Source organism: Astatotilapia calliptera, chromosome 6 (assembly GCF_900246225.1).
Source record: "Astatotilapia calliptera chromosome 6, fAstCal1.2, whole genome shotgun sequence".
Taxonomy (NCBI): domain Eukaryota; kingdom Metazoa; phylum Chordata; class Actinopteri; order Cichliformes; family Cichlidae; genus Astatotilapia; species Astatotilapia calliptera.
Window position 1 is genome coordinate 9,001,814 of NC_039307.1, and position 24,717 is coordinate 9,026,530.

The following is a 24,717-nucleotide window of genomic DNA, read 5'->3' on the forward strand; positions in this document are numbered from 1 at the left end:
CATCTACGAGCAATGCTAAGTGGCTACAGCTGAAGTGGATGTATCAGCAGCAGCAGCCTTACTTCTGCTGCCCGGTGGAAAAGAGGCTACTGCTGCTGAAAGGAAGGGGTGGGGGCGCTATCACCATGGTAACAGATTAAAGGCAAAGCTATTTCGGCGTTTCTGCTGCAGTAATTTCAGAATATGAACCCAAGGGGATTTTTTTTTTTTAGAGTTAAATTATATCAGGGAGGTGATATTTCTATTTGGCTCAAATGCCACTTTTTCAAACTTCTTTGCTCCTTTAAACATCCCTAATACAGCAGTGCCAACTCTTTCAGTGCGACGAGCAGAGAGCAGGAGGGGGGGGAGGAGGAGGATTGACAGCAGATGCCTTTGCAGCAGAGGACCAGAGAGGATGGATGTCCGTGTGTGCTGTTCCGGGACAAAATCCGCACATGTTTAAACGTTCACTTATCGAAAATTAAACCGCGAGATTTTACGAGTTTGTGAGAGAAAGCAAAGACAATTCAAAGCGCAGTGTCAGAGGGAATTCTTCTCTAAAGAAGATGGACGGGACGACCTGAATAGACGATTGGATCACTTCATTTAAAAGATGTATTTCGTGCTATCATATTTTTTTTCTTGATTAAATCAACTTGGATGTTCTATTGAGACCAGTCACTCAAAGCCTAGCTAACGATGGAGAGTGGAGTTTTTCTGCCCTGTCTGGATCAGTTCATGCTGAGCCCACTTGTCACTTGGGTAAGTGATGTACAATGCTCTGGTCTCCTCACAGATACTGTGATATCGACCTCAAATCCCATATTCTCTTTGCTGTTTAGGTGAGGACATTCGTGCCAAATGATGGGGGCATGCACTTGGATTTTTCTGAACTGCTGGATGGAGTCTTTCTAAACGACATAATGACCCAAATGTAAGTAATTTTATCCCAGTTTGAGCCTCCTGTTCATTTATCTGATTTTCAATCTAAGTTGTGTCAAGATAAATTCAGATTTTTGGCTGACTGTGGTCAATAAAGAATCTTTTTTTTTTGCTGATTTCTGATCCTCTTGCTTCATGGTGTAGCATCCACTGATACTGTATGAAGCATCTGCTAACATTCTTATCCAGGGATCAACAGTACCAGCTTTGTTACTCTGCAGTAATAAAGGGGATCTTTGTAGTCAGCTGCAGACTTCCTCATTACTGACAGGTTTGGGTGTCTGACATAAATGTTAGAATTAGCATAAAAGTTACCCAGAGATGTACGGCTTGAGACAGACCAGACTGAAGGCAAGAGATTAACCAAAACATGAGAGACCTCATCCATACTGGCAAGATGCTACTTAAGAGATTATGATAGTTTTGCCTTATGTTCTGAGGGAATTACCCTCGTCCTTAGCAAACACTACCAAACCAGTGTGTTAAGCCTTCATGTGCAAGTTAAATGACACTTCAAAGATTGATAGATGACTCCTAACTAAAACTGAAGCACTCCAAAGAAAGAGGAAAAAAACTATGATCGAGTGCACTTGTGGATAATGCTCTTTAGCCATTGCAAATCTATAGTATCCATTCACCCCAATTATCTCCCCAGGGTCACAATAACCAGTTCTACATGAAAAAAAAAAGTTGCACTGAAGGGAGGGGAAGAGGCGGGATAATCTCCTGGATTGGGAAGACCCTTTGGGATTAGGGCCTGGTGTTTAGTGCCACTGGGACACAGATGGGAGGGGGAAAGAGTACAGAACAGGACAAACAGCACACAGAGGGAGACTCGGCAGCTCAGCATTATATTTGTGTCTGTTTCAATAATTATGACTGACTCTTTTTACGCTTTGCCTTCTTCTTTTTATCATCGTATATTAAGCGTATATATATACCTGTTTCACTTTCTCAGTAATGAAATCTTACCTCCATAACAACCTATAACAACATCAAGCTTTAGAAACACAACAAAACAAAACTCCAGTTTGTTGGCAGGAAGGAATGATGTCACACAGGCTAAAGTTGGGAATGAATAGGGATCTTGTGAATGTTTCCGAGTCAAGATTTCTATCAGTTGCAGCTTCTTCTTATCCAAACATGTTAATTATGTTTGACTGCTTGCTGGTTGGTTTGAAAATGGCAGTAATGTCAAGTAAAACACTTTTATGTTACATTTTCAGAAATCCTTCAGCTTCATCTCAGGGTGCAAAGAAAATGAGCAAGGATCCAAGTCAGAGGATCCAGAACCTGAACTTTCTCGTGCAGCAGATCAAGACATTTTACCTGGTGAGTTCCCATTTTTTTTTATAGATATAGCAGCAGCTAAGCTTTCAATCTCCCTTAACATCAGATTATAATATAGTCTGGGTTTACTTTAACTTCAACATACTGGATGACTTAGAAGATCAACTAGTTCTTCTTAAGATGCATGGCCTAAATTTCAGTCATGTGAACATCTGTGTAATCGGCACAGGAGCGGCATTAGAGCACAGCCAGAGCCAGAGTAAAGCTGCAGTCAGAGTCACAGACAGAGCTTTAGACTGACGTATAAAGTTGCAAAATTCATGGGCAGACACCAGTGGTGTTAAAATCTTGGATTTTCTGTCTGTGTCAGAGTAATTAAGCACAATTTAACCCTTGAAATCAGTCAGAATCACCAGAGAAGCGATTTCACTGAGAACAGGACAATGAATTGATTATCTTAAGGAAAGGATAATCCACACAAATGAAACCACAGTAGCAGTATTTCTACTGTAGTTGCTTTTTGAAAACATACATGTATGTCTGCTAGTTATGTTGTTAATAGTACCTCTGCACACCAACACAATGCATTTTAAATCAAAGAGTCAACATTCAATGAAGTTCAGACTTTCATCTTTAATTCAAGAAATCAAAAAAATGCATTAATTGTTTAGGAATTATACACAATTTTATACAGATCGTCTATTTTTATACTAATCTTAGAGGCTGAAAAGTAACAGAACAATTGACAAACTCAGTAATGAGGTCCAAAGGCATGTCCATGCAAGTGAAGATAATCTTTAGACTGAAAAACTAGAATCAATCTGTCAGAAACTTTAACAGTGGACAAATTATTCTTTAAAAAGGGTGCATTCCAACACGTTCTCACTCCCAAAGCGTAACATTTTACGCTAGGTGACAAAACGTCGACATGTTACACCTCGGGAGTGAGAACGGGCTGTGCATTCTGAACTATACCGGGCTATGATCTCTACTCTGATGTAGCTAAATGCTGCAAAATTGATTGAACAGCAATTCACAGCATAAATAGATGGTGACCCAAACACACTGTAAAAGCAAACCAAGAGTTTATCAAGGCAGAGAAGTGGGATATTCTTCAATGGCCAAATCAGTTATCTTATCTCACCTCAGTAGAACAGGCTTTTCAGTTATTGAGGGCATAACTGACGGAGGAGAGAACCAACAGAAGGCAGGCAGGAGGAAAAGTCTGGTAGAGCATCTCAACGGAGGAAACAGCATTTCGTGATCTTCATGGGTTCTAGACTTAAGACTTGCTGTAAATGATTTTTTTTATCCAAATGTTAGAACAATCCTTATTTCTTTAAAATTATGTCAGTTTGTCCACTTACTTTTGAAACTTTGAAAATGAGGAACTATGTATAAAAACGTCTGCAGTTCAGTTAATGCTATACTTACGTTAAACTCATCGAGTTAAAGCTGAAACTCTGCACTCGACTTCTCTATACAGTAACGTTACACAAACAGCTATATTACACAAACTGTGTCACTATCCAAAGACTTCAGGACCTAACTGTACACATTTTAAGTTGTTTGTCCCCAGTGAATGGAAACAGAGACAGTCTGAGATAAACTGCAGCGTGCCATGTTTATTTTTGCATTAAAATTATTATTAGTAAGGCACTGTAGATCTAGGGCATCTAGAAGTGTTGCAGTCTATTTTTGGTTATTTTCATTCTCTAAGATCAGTTAAAAGACTTGACCGCTGCACTGGTTTAACTGGAACTTTCAGCTAAATGTCAGTGTGTGAACATGGTTCAAAGTTACAAGGCTAACATGTTTAGTATGTATGACGCTGTCTACAATTACAACATGAGTATAGCATCTAGCTTGCTGTCATTTAATAATTTGTGCTAAACAAATAGTGCAGCTGCAGCTGTTTGAATTAGTGTATTTTTGTTTGATTTTGACCTAATGGAGCTAAAGCTTACATTAAGGAGATGCAGTGATTCAATATGAAAGAGACAGAATAATAACAAGTGCAGTTCTATAGAGGAGCTTTCGCATAAGGTTCAAAAAGAAAGGATGATGGGAAACTTAGGCAGGGACAAGGCTGCAGCAGTTTTACAGAATTTCACCACGGCACCAGGGAAACTGGCTCTGTCATTTACCCATTCAGAGCACTCACCATTTGTTGGCAGTGTTTCTATACATGTATTTGAGCAGGTCCTATGTGCTGTACATACATACTTCTCCATCTATTCAAACACTTTGGCTAGAATGCAAGAAGTGTTTTGTCCTTGTTTCACTTTAGCCTAAATGTGGGGTTTTTCTCTAACCATCTCTCTTCTCTTTTCTGTCTCTTCTTTTGTAGGATAATCTGAGACAATTAATCATGACTCCTTTGCCAAATGTGTTGCTGCTTGGCAGGACTCCTTACTGTGGTATGCTCTTTAAAACGATTATACATTCCCAATATGCACCGCTTGATTTTCAGTGGTCAGCGATTTCTGAATAGTTAACAATGAAAACCTTTGAGTCTGTAAAATGAAACAGACTCTTTTCAGCTCCTTTAATTCAACTGCACACCGCTATCAGTCTGATAGCCGCACTAACTTCTGATGGCAATGCTTCCGCAAGTGATGACCCAAATACACCAACCAGCGCTGTGTTCAGTTTAAATCCGTGACAGCAGTCCTACTTCGATCCAGTGGGTTTGTTTTCCAATAATTCAATTTCTTTACTCTCATAGAACAAAGCCTGGATGAAATGAGGAAACTTTTGCTATTACTATTGGGATGTGCAGTTCAGGTAAATACTGAGTGATTCATATTTTAAAATGGTGTTTATGTTTTACGTTTCTGGGTCAGATTTGTGCATTTTTGCATTTTTACAGTGTGAGAAGAAAGAGGAGTACATTGAGAGAATCCAGACACTTGACTTTGAGACAAAAGCAGCAATAGCTGCTCATATTCAGGAGGTATTTGACTTTATATGACATATGCTTTGAATGCTACAGCGTTTTTTTTTTACAGGTAATCATTTGTTTTTGTGCAGTTGTTTGTGTAGTTGCTGTGTTTTGTATTATTCTTTCCTCAACTACGCTGATTGTCATGTCCCGTGTTTAACAGTTGACTCACAGTCAAGACAATGTGCTGGATCTGCAGTGGTTGGAGTCTAGTGAGCTGCACCCCGATGATATGGAGGCAGCAGTAAGGAACATGACCACACACCTCCGACACCTGCTGGATCAGAGGGATACCCATCTGGAGGTACTTAATTTTCATATTTACAAACAGTATTAGCTACATATTTTTATAGGAACAATGGATATTATTTTATTAAGATGCTTTTCATTTTAGACTGAGCTCAGATACTGTACACTCATCACTAATGTTCAACCTGTAGTATTAATCCTGCTTCCTATTTGCAGACTATAGCAGAGCTAATGCAGGAGAAAGAGGGTGTGGTAAGTTTGCTCAGTAGCCCCTCCAGCCCACAGTCTGCCAGCTACTCTCCTACAATTCAGCAGCAGCAGGTGGGGACCCAGCAACACCTTGCAGTCGAACTGGCTGACTCTAAGGCAAAGATCAGACGACTTAGACAAGAACTGTAAGTATGTGATAGGTGGGAAAAATAATTGTTTTCTATGTTTGTTGACTAAAATTAGCTTAAAAAGTTAAGATATATTTTACACTAACTGGAGATCAGAACATTTTCATATGAAAGTTACTACATAGATTGGATCAACGTTAAAAAAAAGGCAAACTAATACAAAAGAGGTTGTAGTAAGTTGGAATTTTTGTAGAACTTTTCTGCCCAGATTTATTTCATCTTTTGTCCCCTTCATGTCACCAAAATGTTTGCAGAGTAAAGCGTTTGCTTTTCTCCCACATTAAAAGATTATTAGGTTAAGCATTGTAGAGTTCCTCCTAACGGTGCTGATTGGTAAATGGGTTTCCTCTGTGTAACTGCCAGTAGGGAATAAATAGGAGGCAGAGAGAGAGAGAGATAGTACAGGATAAGAGATGCCCTGCAGAGTTTGGCCCACATTACTGCCTGCTTGGCAGGTTCAATGCCTATGCACTACCACTGACCCATATTTGCTCTGCATATCTGCAGATACTGCACACACGAACACACGCACGCTAAAGCTGATCCAATCAAGATCTCAGTTCCATCATTGCTGTCCATCCCATCAGCTCACATACTGTTCAGAAACACAATGTCACATAAAGCCATGCTCTGATTTTTTTGAATGGCCTTAGACTATTCTTTTTTATATAAGAAAATTAACACACTTTTTTTGTCATCAGCATGTGGGAAGGAAAGAAATGAAGCTTAACAGCTAATGTTTGATCCATTTTGTCAGAATTGCTTATATTTCTGTTATGCTTACTTATTATTTAAACATTTTCAATTCGTGTTTAAAATGTAGCGCATGCTAACCTCCCAACTTTATGTCTCTCTGTGATCCACACATGACACCAGAGAGGAGAAGAGTGAACAAATGCTGGACTGCAGACATGAGTTGGAGAACATGGAGGCTGAGCTGAAGAGAATCCAGCAGGAGGTCTGAAGTCAAAGAACACGTTGAAAAAAAAAAAAAAAAAAATCACAGCTAATGGTGACAAACAGTAACCTCCTGACCTCTCTGCAGCTTATGCAGATTATTGAACGCTGTACTTTGCTGCAGCTCCGTGCTTAATAACTACTAACTTAAACCTCTGAACACTGACTCAGATGTACAGCTAAAGCCCCTGTGGATTTGTCTGCTCGGGAAATCTCAATTTGCATTTGTGGCTTAGATGGTCACACTAGTTAACATGGTTCATATATTTATAACAATTAAATATTTAGTGAAAATAAAAGCAGTATTTAATTTCTTACAGCCATTTTTGTCTAGTGGAATGGAAAAAGTTATTATATCACCTTAAATTTTATATTGTTGTGAAACACTTAATCATGATCTTTGTCTCTAAAGGTTCTTTATTAATAACATTTTACTTACTTATATGTGCCTTGGCTTTCCCTGATAAAGTTATCACATGACAACAGATTGGATGTTCACGTCTTACCATAACAAAAAACACACAAATCTTCCATTCGTGTTTCCAACTAAACTAAGTCAGTGTTCTCTGCTGTTTTAGCTATTTGATGTTGAACTGATGTTTGATGATGAACTTTAGAGTTTATGGCGGAAATTTCTGACTATAAAAAGCTGTATCAAGCTTAAGACTTTTTTGTTATAAAACATTCTTTTCTCTTAACTTTACCAGAATTCCCAGTTGCTTCTGGATGCACGCGCAGCCCGCACTTACCGTGATGAACTGGATGCCCTGAGAGAGCGAGCCATCAAGGCGGACAAGCTGGAGAGTGAAGTGGGACGCTACAGGGAGCAACTGCACAAGATGGAGTTCTACAAAGCCAAAGTGGAGGTTGAGGCAGAATAAATACATGTAGAACATACATACATTACAAACATACAATAGACTTTTAATTAACTAGTGTAGTGAAAGATTCAAATAAAGAGAAATATGATGATTGGGTGGGATTCAGTGTGGTTTAGTATTTAAGGTGAATTTAAATATTTTTTCATGTTTCAGGAGCTAAAGGAGGATAATAGGGTACTCCAGGAGACTAAAGAGGTTTTGGAAGATCAACTGGAAGGCTGGAGGGCACGCTCAGATAAAATCCACCAGCTGGAGAAACACAATCTGCTGTTGAAGGCCCAGGTCCATGACATGGAACAGGTCAGACATCTCCACAGAGTTTACCAGAAATATCATTTAAAATATCTGGAAGGTTAGATTTCATCTTTAATGTTCATCTAGCTTGTTCACCAGCTGGACAGGTAGCGCTCTTATACCACCGCTTATAGTTTGGGTTTTCACTTAAGGAGAGGGAGGCAGATCGGAGGCGCATTGAGGAATTGCAAACGGACAACTTGGCTTTGTGTTTGGCACAGAGGAGGAGTATGGAGGAGTCCCAGCACCTAGGCTGGGAGTTAGAGCAACTCTCCAAGACCACAGAAAGCTCCCAGGGTAAGAGTGGGTGTAAAGAAGGAATAATGAGAGCTTAGGCTAATCTACAATATATTGCCAAAAGTATTCACTTACCCATCCAAATCACTGAATTCAGGTAGTGTGCAGAGGTGACCAACTTTCTGCAGAGTCAGTCACTACAGACCTCCAAACTTCACGTGGTCTCCAGATTAGCTAAAGAACTGTGTGTAGATAACTTCATGGAATGGGTTTCCATGGTTGAAGAGCTGTATCCAAGCCTTACATCACAGAGTGCAACGCAAAGCAATGGGACACAGCGGTGTAAAGCACGCCGCCACTGGACTCTGGAGTGATGCATCACACTTCCCCATCTGCCAATCCAATGGATAAATCTAGGTTTTATAGTTTTCCAGGAGAATAATAATTTTATGACTATATTATCCCAAGTGTAACGTTTGGTGGAGGATGGATTATGGCATGGGATTGATTTTCAGTTGGGCTCGGCCCTGTCACGGCTGCATAGCCGGTGTGGCTAACCTCTCACCCTGGGTCAACACACCTGAATCACATGATTAGTTTGTTACCAGGCCTCTGGAGAACTTCAGGACATGTTGAGGAGCTAATTTAGCCATTTAAATCAGCTGTGTTGGTTCAAGGACACATCTAAAACCTGCAGGGACACCGGCCCTCGAGGCCTGGAGTTGCCCACCCCTGTCCTAACTAATAATAGCAACACAAGAACTTAACATATTTCCAATATAACATAAGGCACCAATAATACAAAAACAACCTCAAAATGTCAGGCTACAGACCCAGCCCCTGACAGACCCCTTAGTTCCAGTGAAAAGAATGAAGACATTTTGGACAATTTAATGCTCCTAATGTATAGGAATAGTTTGAAGATAGCCCAGTGCATTCAGATGTGCAGTGCACAAAGTCCTAAAAGAAATGGATCAGCAGGTTTGGCCTGAAAGACCTTGACTGGCCTGCACAGAGTCCTGAGACTACAAGCCAGGCATTCTCGTCCAACATCATGTCCAACCTCTGGATGAATGGTCAAAATGTTCCATAAGCACACGCCTAAACCTGGTGGAAAGGCTTCCCAGAAAAATGTGAAGCTGCTATTTCAGGAAAGGATGGGACGACATCATATTAAACTCTGCGAGTTAAGAATGCTGTGTCATTCAAGTTCATATGCGTGACTACTTTTGGCAATATAGTGTACTTTCCAGTGAGAGTAGATAAGGATAAGTTATGTAAAGGTGTGCATGCATTATTGTGCCATCTCTTAAATAAGTTATTTACTTGAAATACTCAACAATCAGGCTTAAGATGTGACTTTTATTGTCTTTGTTAAATGAATCTCTGTTACAAAAAGTGAATCAGAGGCATGTCTGTACATATGAGTGGCGCTTCTACTGATACCAAACTTATTTTTAATGATATTTTTGCAAATAGCAGCATTGCAGAATGTGAAAGTGACCAGTTAATAACATTCCTAGAAAAGTGAGCTATTTTCACTTGTTTCTCTCAAGCGTCTTGCAAACTAACTGTGTGTTTGTGTGTTTGTCAAAAGGCCAGCAGACCCTGAGTGAGGAGGTCAGTGAGAGGGCCTGCAGTCGATTGCTGAAACTGGAGAAAGAGAACAAACATCTCCTGAAGATTATAGAGGAGCTCAGAGCTTCTGTTAATAACATCACACAAACCAAACATAGCCACCTGGCGATGTGTAGTAACAACTGTACCTCATCAACAGACGAGTCCTCTGTGTTGCAGACCTCCTGCTCGAATGCTAAAAATCACTCTAATGGAGTCTCCCTCAGTATTGTAACAGAGTCGATGCTAAATGGGGATTTAAGCTGCCATCAGCAGCTAGACACCGAGGAGTTGGAGCGAGTCCAGAGTGTGAACCATCTCACAGCTAATCCAGAGCGTAATATCCAGGAGAAAGGACAGCTAGAGGATGGAGATAGTGGAGACCATTTCAAAGAAAGGATGTCTGATTTGGAAGTCTTAGAAAACAATCACAATAGGCGCCATTATTTTGTGAGGTCACATGATCACTCGCCTGGCTCAAAGAACAGCAGTCCCCGCCATGAAAGCATCTTCACAGGTCTGCCAACACGCTCCTCCTATGCCAGCAAGCACACACAGCGGCTAGAGGCCAAATGCAGGGCCCTGGACACAATAAATCAGCATCTACAAACTTCACTTGACAACACTGGTAGGTCCCATAGAAAATAAGTAGTGTTTTTGTACTTATATAGCAAAACATTTTCAGATTAATTTATTTCTTCTATCATTCTCCATGTTCAAGACCGAAAGGTTCAGCGTCTAGAGGCAGAGGTTGAGGAGCTGGAAGCAGAGAATCAGAGCCTGCAGGCCTCTTTAGAGGAACTTCGCATCTCTGCACGACGCCTGGAGCAGTTAGAAACAGAGAAGCAGACCCTGGAGCATGAAACAACTGCCCTGGAGAGAGACAAGAGGCAGCTAGAGAAAGAGAATCGACGACTCCGGCAACAGGTGGACAATTTAAAAAAAAAAAAAAAAGATATCAGTTTTCTAGCGTTAGATAATGTTTGGAAACCTTATCGACTGTTCTACTTTCCTGTATTTCAGGCTGAAATCCAAGAAGCCAAATTAGACAGCAGTAATGTCTGTATGGCTAGCTTGGAAAGGGAGATGCGTTTTCTTGTAAAGGAAGTGGACGGATTAAGGGAAACTGCTGAGAGGGTGAAAGGCCTGGAGAGAGACAACAGAGAACTGACCAAGCAGGCTGCTATCGACCAGAGAACCCTGGCAACCCTCAGAGAAGTGAGGACTGACTGGATGCATAACATGACCGACAGCGTTTAATACATTTATTAGACTGTCACCCAATCTAAGGTTTATGCCAAAGCTGGCCTAACCGTACTGGTAATTACTAAAATGATTTTATTTTGTGTTTCTGTAATCATTAATACACCAGAAGCACAAGCTTTTTATATCAACATTACATTTTTAACACTAAAATAAAAATATTGTTGTTATTCATGAATTTTCAAATTTACAGTTTTACTAAAAATACTGAAAAAATAGTAAAGAATATCATTATGTTTTGATTAAGATCCCAAATTTTAATTGTTTACTTGCAGTAAAAATTGTCTACTTTGCTGGCTCAAATTTAGGTATAAACATGAATTCATTTTGTTATTTACCTAATAAATAACAATATAATTTTTAGTTTTACACAAGCTTTTGACAGATTTCTAAAATATTCATATTTTCTTTATTTTTTATGAGTGGTGGTCTAATAAATGTGTTAAGCACCTTAACCTTTAGTGGCAGTCTTCATATAACTACTTCAGGCCAACTAAATGACATTGCTGTCCCTTACATAATTTCCTTAGGGATTAATAAAGTATTCTGATTTTGATTCTGATTAAGCAATACTGCTATTATGGAAACCTGTTTGTTTTATTTGAAATGTATTGTCTATCTTTAGGAGCTAGTTAGCGAGAAGCTGAGAACCCAGCAAAGAGACAATGAACTAGAGAGGCTTTCCCATGAGCTGGAAATGAAGGTCCTGAACCAGGAGAGTGCACATCAGGCTGAACAAGAGAGACCAGATAACAGGTCTGTGCATACTCTTTGGAGCTTTCTGTTCCCATCACGTAACTATTTAAGAGAATGTTATAACAAATGCAAAGTTTTATAATGCAAAATAATTTTCTATACACAGCAGGTTCAAAATGCTCGAGTCTGAGCTGGAGACATCTCTGAAAAAGTCTCTGCAGATAAAAGACGACAAGTTGGCTTCTTTGGAGGCCCGTCTGCAGGAATCCTCCTCTCTGAATCAGCAGCTGCGCCAGGAACTAAAGAGTGTAAGGAATAAAGTTAAGCTTCCCAGACCTGTTAGTTTCTCTGGATCCACTTGAACGACTGTCTTCCATCACACAGGTGAAGCTGAGCTATGAAGCCCTGCAACAGAGGCAGGAGGAAGAGAGGACAACATCAAGTTCCACACCTCCAAGAGAAACTGGCAAGGCCATGAGTGAATGGCTACGTGAAAGTCAGGAAGCTACCAAAGAACTGCTAAAGCTAAAAGATCGCCTCATTGAAGTCGAGAGAAATGTAAGTGACATTGTGTGTGTGAGAGAGATTGGGTGAATGAGACTCGTAGTAAAAAGTGCTTTGAGTGCTCAGTTAAAATAGAAAAGTGTCTAAATAAGTAGCAGTCCATTTACATTTCTGTAAACACATAAAGAGGAACATAGAACACATAAAGCTGTACAATATAAAATTATATCATGGGTTCCTGTACACAGAGATTCCCTATTTTTGATAATGGCACACAAATTATGCTAAAGCTAATACCACGCTACAGTTTGTCATAATATCTTCCTGCTCTCTTATGCAGAATGCGACACTGGAGGCAGAACGCCAGGCTTTACAAGCCCAGCTAAAACAGCTGGAAAGTCAGTCTGACAGCCAGCAGGCTCAGGTCCTTGCCCTGCAGCGGCAGGCTGCCTCACTGCAGGAGAACAACACAGCATTGCAGACACACAATGCAACCCTGCAGGTGTCATTACAATACACACTAGTCTCTGTAACAGAATTCACATAAAAGCTTCTGTAATATCCTCTGGTAAGCTTCTGCTCTTGTAAACAGCATACATAAACTATTTATGTTACATTAATTCCTTGGTGTTTTTCTCCAGGTGGAAAAGTCAACACTGAATTCACAGAGCGCCTCCCTTATGGCCCAAAACACTCAGCTGCAGCAGCAGCAGTCTAAGGCAGAAAGTGAACGGGACAGTGCTATACATGAACGTGAAGAGCTGCGTGGTGCTCAAGAGCAGCTGTTACGAGATCATGAACGCCTGGCAGTCCTGCATGAGCGACAAGCCATGGAGTATGAGGCCCTGATGGGCAAACACGGCTGTCTGAAAAATGCCCACCGCACACTGGAACTGGAGCATCGCACTCTTCAAGACAGGTAGGTCACAAGAGAGCTGTGGACGATGGTAAAAGTTTGCATACAAGTTCATTTAAACCACTTGTCTTAAGGATCATTCATATCTTTAATCTGAGCATTGCCAGTTAACCTAAACCCAAACATGAACTTCATATTCATGTTTGGATTGTTATTTAGATACAACAGCCTGTTGCAGCAACGTAGCAAATTAGAAGACCTGGAGAAAGCCCTCAAGGAGGAGCAGATGAGGATGGCTTTGGAGAAAGAACAGCACAGGACAACGGCTGCTGAGTGCTGCAGACTCCGTGATGAGAAAGACTGGTGAGAACGTGCATGCACACAAACCTACACACACACACAAACTCCAAAGCATGTATATATATGTGGATATATCAACAAAGGAAATTTTTCTCATGATACATAATTTTTTAAGGCTGAACCAGACATACCGCCAGCTTCTTAACGATAACGAAGCGCTGACATCAGATCACAAGCAGCTCAAGAGCCAGCTGAATGAGGCCAAGCTGGAGCACACGTGGCTAGAGGCAGACTTTTCGAAGCTCAAAAAGGACTATCAGCAGCTCGACATCACGTGCACAAAACTCACAAACCAGTGTGAGGTATGCTTTCAAATCCTGTGAATAATCTGACGGTTGCATTAAAATAACAACTTTCAACCATTTTTTTCAAATGCTTAACCAATTCAGAATTCCAAAGGGGCTGAAACCTATCAACCCTATTTTCACAATTGCATATCAGTGCGACTTTTGATAGATGTTTATTTATAAGCATGCATGTTCATCTGACGCTTAGCTGCTGAGCCAGTTGAAGGGCAACCTCGAGGAAGAGAACCGCCACCTGCTCGCCCAGATTGAGACCCTGATGCTACAGAACCGGACTTTGCTGGAGCAGACTATGGAGAGCAAAGATCTCTTTCATGTTGAAGAACGCCAGTATATGTAAGTGCACAGGACAATAGTAAGTTTACCATGATCAAATCTTCATGCTATAGTATTTTGCTAATGGACTTAACAATGTTTGGTACCTGCAGACAACAAAACATTTCGCTAATTAGGATATCAAAAATGCCCCTTTAGTGAGACCTAAATTCTATTGATGATTAACCTATAATCTCTCTCTTTTCAGTGACAAGCTTAATCATTTGAGGAGGCAGAAAGAGAAGCTGGAGGAAAAGATAATGGACCAATATAAGTTTTATGAGCCCTCGCCTCCTCGCAGGTAAGGGGACACCTTTATTTTCATGTTTATGTTGATGAAACAAGTTTTATAACTTTTTACATAAATTCCAGTTCATAGGGACAGTTATTTGATCAATTAAGGCAATTTCATAGCATGGAACATGATTCATTTGTATGTAGTCATATTTCTGGCATGTGAATGCATAAGGATAAAGAAAAGTGAAATGTTCAGTGCATCATGGCAAGACCCTCAGCAGCCTGAACCTATAGCTGCATAACTCAGGCTAGCTTCAGGCTCACGTGAGTCACTAAGCCTTATACTTATACTAATTAGAGGATCCTCATACCTGAAGGCTCTGCCTCCTGTTCAACTTTTGGAAACCATTGGAACTAGGGCTGCTCAATTAATCGAATTTTAATCACGATTACGATCTGGGCTTTCAACGATCATTAAAAATGACTGAGCCGATTATTAGCCCCTCCCTCATTTATCCGCGACACCTTAAAGGCCGTCTGTGAAAATATTGTCGGGCATAAACCGGTCCGTGGCGCAAAAAAGGGTGGAGACCGCTGATTAAGAGGACCCGAGGGAAGCTCAGAAAGCTAAGCAGAAGTTATTTGGAGAGTGACTGCTGTTGGTTGAAAAGAGAGTTTAAAAAAAAAAAAAAAACTTCAGTGGTGTTGCACACTATTTTATATTATTTTTTTAAAGTCATTGTTAACCCTTTAAAGCCAGTCAGAGCAGCATGCTCCGTTTTGCGTAACTATTTTTAAATCCCTGTAGAACCTGAACCGTGTAAGCTATAGCGCAATAATTTGTTTTGCATATGAAACCGGAGGAGTTGTACTTACATCTTATGCCATCAGCTTGTCCTCGGTCACGGTTTCGTTCCACATATAGCTTTGCAAAAATTGCATAAAAAGCGCTTGCAGGAACAAAAATATAATATTCCAGAAACACGCTTTGCCGATCCGATCAGCTGTTCGTAACACTTCCCACAGTGAAATGATGCACCTGCTGTTTTCTTTGCAAATTTGCATCATAGGATTGTTTTTCGTTTTTCCTGCAGTATATAAAAATTGCTGTATCTCCAAAATAAAACTATGAAGACACTCAAAATAAATTTCCTGTGGTGGGAAACTATTTTTTTGCAACTTTATTGTATTTAAAGTTTTGAGGGATAAACCTCTTAAATTTCTCCAAGTAGAAATATATGTAAACAAAACAAAAGCGATTTTCAATTTTTTTGTAGTTTATTGCACTTTTTTGCAATTTATGTAATTACTATGGACTTAATGCATACATATTATTCAAATATGGGCTATAACAGTTGTATTGATGTATAGCAACTTGAAATGCTCCCACAAATGGCACTACAACATGTAAAAAAATATATATATATAAGCTCTGGTGGACTTGGTTCTATGGTAGGTCTTAAAGGGTTAAATAAATATCGTCAAATAATCGTGATCTCAATTTCAGTGAAAATAATCGTGATTATCATTTTTGCCATAATCGAGCAGCCCTAATTGGAACTAGAAGTAAGCCTGCACACTGAGAGTGAAGGTCTCTGTTGGGATATATCACACCAGTGTGTGAATGGGTGGATGACTGGATATGTAAAGCGCTTTGGGGTCCTTAGGGACTAGTAAAGCGCTATATAAATACAGGCCATTTACCATTTACCATTTTTACATCTTTAAGATATTCCTGAATGAACTTCAAGTATTGATTGTTTAATCTGATCACAAGAATTTCAAGCTTAATTCGATGGGTAAGTGGTGATGCTTAACCACATCGATGCCCAGTGCATTTTCTGTGCAGACCATCCTCTGTGTTATATTATTTATTTGATTTCCCTTGAATTATCTGCTCTTCCACAGACGTGGGAACTGGATTACTTTGAAGCTGAAGAAGCTGATGAAATCCAATAGCCGCGAGCATGGGCCTGAACGCCCACCCACACCCACACACTCAGGCGTTCCTGAGCCTCAGCTCTCCTGTCACGACAACAGTTCTTTCATCAGCTCAAATGGCTCTGGAGGCTCAGCCTCCACATCAGCATGTGATGTCATCTCACCCCAACGTAACAGCAGTGAGTATTTCCTTCTCAAATTCAAAAGATCATCATCAGAGCTGAAACATGCAGATCATACAGGTGCGTTCATGTAAGATCCAATTCACAGCCACTGTACAGAGATGCATGAGTGAAGTGACGGACAAATCAGGTCCATGTACATCTACGTGTGAAGGACGCTCATCTTCCCAGAATTTGACAAAAAAGCCATTTTCTGCCTTAAGATTTTCCATCAAGGTGCGAAAGCTTAAATAAATATGTGTATTTTAAACTAAACCTGTTTCCACATCATTTATATGTGCATTTTGGTAACTATACATATACCAATGGCAGTGTGTGAACAAACTAGTTATCAGTAACTCAGAAAGAAAACTTACAGAAGCATACTTAGTGTATTAAAAATCAGAGTATGTTGTGTGTGTTTCATGTTCAAAGCATCATTCTTTCCAGTGTATGAGGTGTGTCAAGTTTCTTGAGGAATCCTCAGTATTTCTCCCCTTTGTCTTTCTCTTGTCTTTATATTTTTATTCACTCCTCCCAACACCCTCGGCTCTCTTTTCCCCTTGTCTTTGCCCTTCCTACTTCTCCCCTCTCTTTCTTTCCCCTTACTCTCTGCTGGCATCCACACCCTCCCTTCTAACTGTTCTGCGTGTCTCCCATGTGGTCACTCTTAAAAAGCCACTCTGAAAATGTTTCCCCGTATGAGGAACCGGCTGAAGGACAGAGACAAAGTCAAGTCCCTGTTTCGGCGTTCCATATGTAAGAAAGACTGTGGTCCGTTGTCTGGCTTCATCTTGCCCTTTTTACTTACTTCAGTAATTCCAACAGCTTTGTGCTTTATGCTTTTTTAATGCTAGCATACCACTAACTCATATCTGATTTGTCATTGTCCCCAAGTTCTAAAATAACTGGGTAATGTGTTAGCAGTGTGGACATCATTGGCAAACTCATTTCACCAGCCTAATTTAAAGTTATTTGTTATGATATTGCATGTTCTTGCAGATACAGGCTGCTGCAGGACTTATTTTCTAACAGAGTGGCTATATTTGGAACAGTGTGGGGTATTTTATTAGAACCACAGAGGTCAAAGAAATGCTGCATTGCAGGAAGAGACTTTTGTGGCAGTAGCTTTGTAATCCCAGGCTGCAGTGAAAGCGAAACAGATTGAGATTATAATGTAAAAGCTCCATCCTTTACATCTGTTTATATAGTGACCACACTACTGGAAAAAAAAACCCTCATAATCTTCACAGCCATTTCATCTTTCTGTTCCTTTACGTCATCCACATCCCACTTCTTCCATTCTTTCATCCAACAATGAAGCCCTGAGCAGCTTAGTCTGTCCCTCACCCCCATTAGAGGTAAACTGCTTGCCTGACAGCTCAGTACAGCTGGAAGAGTCAGAAGCTGATGTGGAGGAAAGCAGGAAAGACCCACTGACCTCATCATTTACCGACTCCATCTCGTCCATCCTCCCCCTTCCTCATACCACCACTCTGCCATCTGTCCATCTCGACAGCACCACCACTGACATTGTTCCAGATGTTTCTGAGTTGACAGGTAGAGGCATCCATTAACTAGTGTTTGTTTTGTTTTTGTTTTTTCTTTTGTTAATTTTAATTGATTATATAGTAAAATAAAGTGCAGAGTAATTAAATTAAAACACTGTCACGCGCTGTTCTTGCCTAAGCATAGAAAAGTGTCATTCACACAATAATTGTTTTATTCTTTGCCCCACAGATAAGCATTCAAATGACAGCAATTTGCCATCTGGACTTGAGGACAATGATGAGCTGCAAAATCACGGTAAAACCTTTGGGATACTCATTTAGAGGATTCAACAAACATGCAGGAATTAAGACTAAATCCATCAAATCGCAATCATGACCTTGTTTCATATTAATCTCTATGTTGATCCTTAGTGCCAGCAACTGTTAACTGCTGCTCCCTATTGGTCATTTAGCATATCAAGGTGAAAGAGCAGAGAGATGTTTTTTAAAATGATTTTCATATAAATTTTAGCTCTGAAAAAACATTGTAATCTCTTTTCAGGGCTGAATTGCGCTGAGAGCAGGGCCCAAAGTGAGAGCAGTGTTGAGTTCAACCTGAGCCTGGAGAATGAGCCGTGGTCAAATGGAAGCAGCCCTGTCCAGCACCCTCCGTCACGTCGTTCTTCCTCCTCCTCCTATCAACCACCCAGTGATGCCTCAACCCCCCTGCACACAAAGCAGCAGCACAAAGAGAAAGCCTCTACCATGCCCACTGCTAACAGTAAGATTTCAGATATCCAATGTGAACCAAAACAGAGAGATCCTGTTCTGCCTCAGGACTTCTGGCTTAGAAGGGGCACAAAAAGTATTCGAAGAGGGTCAAGGGGGAAGATGACAAGGCGCGCATCAGATTCAGGAGGTACAGGCAAAATCAATCCAGGACTCAATGGGATGAATCCTAAACTGAGCACAAGCAAAGTTGAAACTACCAAAGCCTCTGCTTGTTCACCAATCACAGTGTTGTATGTTCAGGGCAAGTCATCCTCAATGTCTGGCTGCCTCAACTGCTTCTCTTCCCCGATGGGAAAAGAAGGGCGACTTAAAGGGCCGTGGTCTCCCAAAAGTCTCCCTCGCGCAAGCAGTGTCATTTCAACAGCAGAGGGCTCGTCCCGACGATCCAGTGTCAGCAGTGACTACAAGGTGATAGTCAAGACTGACCTGGTCCCTGTCCAGGTTTCAGAGTATTCAGAGAGCAATATTAAGGAAGAAGCAGCAAGCCCGAATCAACAACCAGAGCCAGAGATTAAGAACAGTGAGCCTGCGCCCATTCCTCCTGTCAAACCTCCAAGAGACCCAGCAGCTGTGCAGGAGCCACTTTTTGACTCCTCATTCACTTTCAAATCTGTCTTTTCCAATACAATCTTTGGTGATTCTGTGGTTACCACCACAACTAGTCTAGATGGGCTTGACACCAACCGAACCGTCCTCTGTCAAAATTCACCTCTGGATCAAACCTGTTCACGAGAAATCTCAAAATCTGTCGAAAACACACCGCAAACAGTTCTTAATATGGCAGATGAGCAGAGTCAAAATCCAGAGCATGCAGCTGGGCTGGAAGGGAAAGACGAGCAGCTCACAGTTGCATGAAAGCAGCCGTCACTGTCACATCACTGTACAATTAGTCACTCAAATAAAGCAGGTGGCTATGAAGCAATTATTCATCACAGCACACAAGGATTTTAAGCAATCAGTATGTTTGCACTGTATTACACTGGCTACCTAAGTACATAACTCCTATAAAAGTGTGTTCAATAAAAAGACATTCTGATATTTTTTTTACATTGCTTTAGTAATCAACCTGAGCAGCAGATCAAAAGTGTTACAGTATTATTTACACGTTGGTTATTGTTTTGCACAAATGATGTTTAATTTCATTCAGTGATACGTAGATAGATCTCCTGTTTAACCTCTAATTAATTAGATTTATGCGTGTCATTCAGACCTTAGCCATACTTGTAAATATATTCGTGTTTGCCAAAAATATTGTATTCATTTTTGTAACTTCTATTTATGTTCTGTTCCTCATACACGAGTTATAACTTATTATGCACTGCTTTTAGAGTCTCTTTTATTTTGTATTTGAATCTGAGGTGGGAAGTGTTGCTCATATGTAAGACGTGTGTATATCTTCTACTACGTGAACGCTATTTTCCCTTAAATAAAGAAACCTGTGCAAAATGTGAAAAATTTTTGCTCGTCATTCTTTTGTAACCTGGGCCCGCCCCGTGTTCTTATTGGATGGGAGATCAGTCACGTGAGGACATGCGGAACTAGACCATTTTCGGTCGAAAAGCAAAACATTCGGGGGTGGTGAATTGAGTGACTCAGTCTGCTGTAACGTTACGCCGACCTGCTGGAGTGGTTTCATAAACTACGCCGTATAAGTCGACTGTTATACCCGGGGTTTGGCACGATGCTGAGCGCCGCCGCCGCGGAAAGGAACAAGGAGCCCATCCTGGCGGTACTCCGGGATAGTGTGCACACCGGGAGACCCCTGCTGGCTCTGGAGATCTCCTCCGGTACTGGGCAGCATGTCACACACTTTGCTCAGGCCCTGCCGAATATAACCTGGCAGCCATCTGAGTATGATCGCCAGTCTATAGTCAGGTAAACAAGAGATGTGTGCATGCGTATAAACTATGAAATACAGATAATATACTGGGACATCTGTGCACCTATATTAGCTGTTAATATCCAAGAAACGTTAGTGTTAATATTTATCTCTTATATTTATATCTGTTTTTTATTCATCTATTTATATCTGTGTTTATAATCGTACTTTTTATATACGATTGTTTTGTTGTATGTTGAATGAGAACTCATATTTCTCCTCGGGTCAATAAAGTTTCTCTGATCTGATCTAATGCAGGAAATTATAATTAATTAATTAATTGTGTTTTCACAGCAGTTCTTATCTGATGGAAAGTTTTATGCTTCGTCTTTCTAATACCACTCTACCTGCTCCAGAATGATGGCCTGGAGGGTTCCCATAATGTCTTTTGTTTCCATTAGTATAGAAGCATATAGAGCCCGCTACCGGCTGAACAATGTGAAGCCTGCCATCCACCTGGATGCTTCTCTGCCCTATCAATACTGGGGAGGAATCCAGCCAGAGAGCCTCGACCTGGTGCTCAACATCAACATGATCCATATTTCTCCTTTGGCTTGTACAGAGGTAGGACTGCTGATTCAGTGGTTCTCTCAAACTGTGTGGCATGGAGCCACTACTATAGGCATGGAGGACTAAGGGGAAAATGGAGTGATATGACTTATGAAGAGAAAAAAACAAAACAAAGAAACGTTTGATAATGCCATCTCGTTTTCCACTGATATTCAACTTGAATATTTTATTATTTCTCTTAATTAAAAAAATAGGGGTCTGGGATTTTGATGATTTTTCAGCCTGTTCACCACTTAAGTGAACTGTTGTCTCTGGGTTTATAAGAAAGCACCTTTCAAAATAACAAAATAACAAAAAATGCTAAAACATTAAAACAAACAGTTACTCAAAATCAAGTTAAAAACTATGAGTTTTTAGCTGTTTTTAATAGAGATCCCTGAGTCCACAGATCTCAGGCTCAGAGGGAGAGTTCCAGAGTCACCGTTACAAAAGCTCTGCTTCCTTTAGTTCTCAGCCTTGTATGATGCACATCCAACAGGTCCTGATGACATGACCTTAGGGACCTGCTGTGGTCATATGGATTTATAATTTAATCCTATGGACCTACAAAAGGATCATAAGTTAAAATGTGGTTGATTCCTTTATTATTAGTAGTAGTAGTAATATCGATGTATTTTGTCCTTTTCAAATGCATATATAAACACATTTCTACTAAAGAAACTCAGCACAATTCCTGAAAGGAGAAGCCTAAATTGCTAACATAGTCAAGACATTTTTCATATTTGCTTAAACTGCCTCTTTGTAACCTTTGTTGAAAAGAGACCCCTGTGACCACGAGTGGTGTAATAGTAACCTAAATGTAGAAGGCTCTCAATCTCATACATACCAGCCGCACAACACATTGACGTTAGCTGTAACTGGCTACTATGAAGTGAGGTTCAGTTATGATTAAAGCTGTAGCAGCAAAACTGTTTTGCTTCATTTTGTGATTGTTTTAGATCAATAATTTGCTATTTCTACTATAAAATTCACCTCGTTTGGCTTGACATTGTACTCATTGGCCCTGATATTTATGGTGCCATAAGTGTAAATAATACCAACTGAAGTATGCTTGCACCACAACTCTTCAGATAATCACTTTAAACCTGCTTCTGCACAATATCTGCCTCACTTATTTCAATAAAACAGAAACCAAAAACAAAATGTCCTCCTGCCTGCGATGTGGTTCTTAAGATGTTATCTTCTCTTAGGGTTTATTCAGAGGGGCTGGAGTAATGTTGAAATCTCAGGGCCTTCTACTGACTTATGGGGTGAGTAGCAAAACGTTTGGTGTCACAAAACATGACATAGATCACAAGCCATTATCAAGTCTAAACTTAACGTGTAATAGTGACATGTTTTATTGCTTTTCTCAGCCGTATGCAGTGAATGGTCAGATCGTCCCTCAAAGCAATGTGGACTTTGACTACAGCCTACGGCAGAGGTAATGGCATCTGTATTTTCTGGCTCTTTTACAGTTTTGTTTAAGCCAGTCATCTTACGAGGAGGCTTCGGTCGTGGATTGCCTGTCAGAACTACCAGAACATTTCCTGTTGGCCCACGGTTTTTAGCCTGCTGTGAAAAGTAAACCTGAGCAGTGATATTATAGGTCAACAGGAGTAAAGGCTCAGAATTCATGCATCATTTGCGACTCTGTCACTCTTGCTTAAATACACTGCTTTCATCACAGCATCTGAGATAGGGTGTGATAATTGACAGTCAAAAGAATGGTGGACGAGAGAGGATGAGAGTAAAAGGAGATGCAGCTAAATGTTCAGAAATAAGTGTTTGTTGATGGTCTGACTGCTGATACAAGTAGCAGATGAATTCTGAAGCGTACAGGGCTCTACTCGTCTCAGATTCATCCAAGCGATACAAAACTGATTGGACAGCACTTGACAGTGGAAATGGTTAATGAATTAGATCATACTGCGTTAGACGTTAGATTTTTTTTTCAGTGGGCTAGGCCTTCACTTAATCTCAACCCACTTAAGTATGTTTTTCATCTACTGAGGACAACACAGTAAAGTAAAAGTGTGGCAGACGATGTCCAGGGAAGAAACGCAACATTTGACGATTTCTATGGGTTCTTCAGGTTCTTTCATCAAAACAACAAAAACAACACTTAATATAAAACTGTTTAATATGAAGCTTGTCTAATGACAATACATATATATGTGTGTGCGTGTGACCTGCATTTGTGAATTGTGAACCCTTATTGTACTTACTAGTATTGATATTTGTGATATTTAAAAATCAAATGTTAGATGTCATGTTATTAATATGAATAACTCTTCCATTTGCACAGCTTTTGTAGAGATGTGGATCAGAATTTGTCCACCCTCCCACACTCTTATTTTGAATGTAATTCATTTGCCAGATAGAGACAAAATACACTGCTGACAGCACTGCTGTTCTGTTTAAAATAGTGTAGTGAGCCAGTAACATGCTGCAACAGAAAAATAGGATTCTTGTTTCTTGGTAGTAAGGGGTATATCCAGATTGCTTAGGACTCAAAAGTAGAGAAAATATATATTACCGGTATTCTTTTCAGAATTTGCTTTTGTTACAACCATTAACTTGTAACTGATTTATGAATAAGAAGAATAGATTTTTTCTACCTTTTAAGCATAAGCAATCAGGATTTAACACTTATTACACAGGAAGAAACACTGTGTTATATAGCGTAATATCAGTAAAGGGAATTCTTTGGGGGTTTACTGTCATAGTGAAGATGACAGTGAAAATTTGGCGGCAGCCCTAAATAACACATGGATAGTCTATTGTTTCTGTGTGAGCAAAGTGTCTTGAGAAGGAGTCGGTTTGACGGCCTGAATTATTGTGTCAGTTTGCTCATAGAAGGCTTTACACAGTATATTTAAAATCAACTAAGATCATCATAGTCTTTTGAAAATGTTTTTCCTTAAGCACACAGTAGAATTAATAAACTTGTATAATTTGTGAAGCCAAACTCACAAAATACATGCAAAGAAAAAATTTTGATTGTTTTTGTAATTACATAATAAAGATAAGCAAAAGTGACCAGGGGATTTTAAAAAATGTTGTTTAATTTTGCAGAAACCCAGAATGGGGACTCAGGGATATCTCGCTCCTCAATTCTCTGGCACAAAGCAATGGTTTGTACCTGGAGAGAATAGTAAGTAATGAACCCATTTAAGCAACCAGCATATCTTAAGTCAGCATGCAAAATATGAGAACAGTTTTGTAGTATACTGATTTACTGATGCCATTTTTTTTTCAGGTGGACATGCCAGCAAACAACAAATGTCTTCTTTTCAGGAAGGAAAGTTTGGTGTGAAGCATCCTGATGCAGGATGGTCAAAATGCCTTAACTTGGAGCTCAGATACATTGCCAAATTTTCAAGAGCCGTAAACGGATCATGTTTTCTCCACATTTTAACACATGCTGGTATTAGATTAACTAAGTTAATGTAAACTGTTGTGCTCAAACCTATAACCTATATTCTTATGTATTGCACATGAGTTAAATTAATAAATCTCACAAACACATTGCCTTTGTGCTATATATTCTTTAAGACAATGGCCTATTCTTTTTT

At 40.0% G+C, this 24,717-nt stretch overlaps 2 protein-coding genes across 11 annotated transcripts; both read left to right on the plus strand.

The window, feature by feature from the left end:
• Window positions 1-10: 10 nt before the first annotated feature.
• Window positions 11-20,166, plus strand: LOC113023734 (girdin-like). Of its 10 annotated transcripts, none has more exons than XM_026170062.1 (29): window positions 11-744; window positions 825-916; window positions 2,151-2,256; window positions 4,565-4,634; window positions 4,943-5,001; window positions 5,087-5,170; window positions 5,322-5,462; window positions 5,624-5,802; window positions 6,682-6,763; window positions 7,470-7,628; window positions 7,797-7,943; window positions 8,159-8,234; window positions 9,772-10,419; window positions 10,513-10,718; window positions 10,815-11,009; window positions 11,680-11,810; window positions 11,917-12,058; window positions 12,135-12,308; window positions 12,595-12,756; window positions 12,896-13,173; window positions 13,330-13,473; window positions 13,586-13,772; window positions 13,966-14,111; window positions 14,299-14,391; window positions 16,236-16,447; window positions 17,108-17,188; window positions 17,753-17,989; window positions 18,170-18,235; window positions 18,482-20,166. In XM_026170062.1, exons 1-29 carry the CDS (start codon window positions 682-684, stop codon window positions 19,564-19,566), a joined length of 5,445 nt encoding a protein of 1,814 aa, XP_026025847.1. In that variant the 5' UTR covers window positions 11-681; the 3' UTR covers window positions 19,567-20,166. The 10 variants fall into 10 exon arrangements, with proteins under 10 accessions (XP_026025847.1, XP_026025845.1, XP_026025846.1 ...); XM_026170060.1 differs by having other exon boundaries at window positions 12-744; window positions 8,090-8,234; XM_026170061.1 differs by having other exon boundaries at window positions 12-744; window positions 8,090-8,234; window positions 11,920-12,058.
• A 63-nt stretch (window positions 20,167-20,229) lies between these two features.
• Window positions 20,230-24,670, plus strand: mettl26 (methyltransferase like 26). Its single transcript, XM_026170076.1, has 6 exons — window positions 20,230-20,586; window positions 20,992-21,154; window positions 22,351-22,410; window positions 22,516-22,583; window positions 24,218-24,296; window positions 24,402-24,670. The coding sequence occupies exons 1-6, from the start codon at window positions 20,393-20,395 to the stop codon at window positions 24,456-24,458; spliced, it is 621 nt and encodes a 206-aa protein (XP_026025861.1). The 5' UTR covers window positions 20,230-20,392; the 3' UTR covers window positions 24,459-24,670.
• Window positions 24,671-24,717: the final 47 nt, after the last annotated feature.

What these genes read in the sequence shown, in the direction of transcription:
- LOC113023734 (XM_026170060.1), top strand. Translation starts at nt 682, where the DNA reads ATGGAGAGTGGAGTTTTTCTGCCCTGTCTGGATCAGTTCATGCTGAGC. An exon ending in TATTGGGATGTGCAGTTCAG is followed by an intron (nt 5,002 to 5,086) that starts GTAAATACTGAG and finishes GCATTTTTACAG; the next exon opens with TGTGAGAAGAAAGAGGAGTA. An exon ending in CTCACCCCAACGTAACAGCA is followed by an intron (nt 16,448 to 17,107) that starts GTGAGTATTTCC and finishes ACTCTTAAAAAG; the next exon opens with CCACTCTGAAAATGTTTCCC.
- mettl26 (XM_026170076.1), top strand. Translation starts at nt 20,393, where the DNA reads ATGCTGAGCGCCGCCGCCGCGGAAAGGAACAAGGAGCCCATCCTGGCG. An exon ending in GATCGCCAGTCTATAGTCAG is followed by an intron (nt 20,587 to 20,991) that starts GTAAACAAGAGA and finishes TGTTTCCATTAG; the next exon opens with TATAGAAGCATATAGAGCCC. An exon ending in GTTTGTACCTGGAGAGAATA is followed by an intron (nt 24,297 to 24,401) that starts GTAAGTAATGAA and finishes TTTTTTTTTCAG; the next exon opens with GTGGACATGCCAGCAAACAA.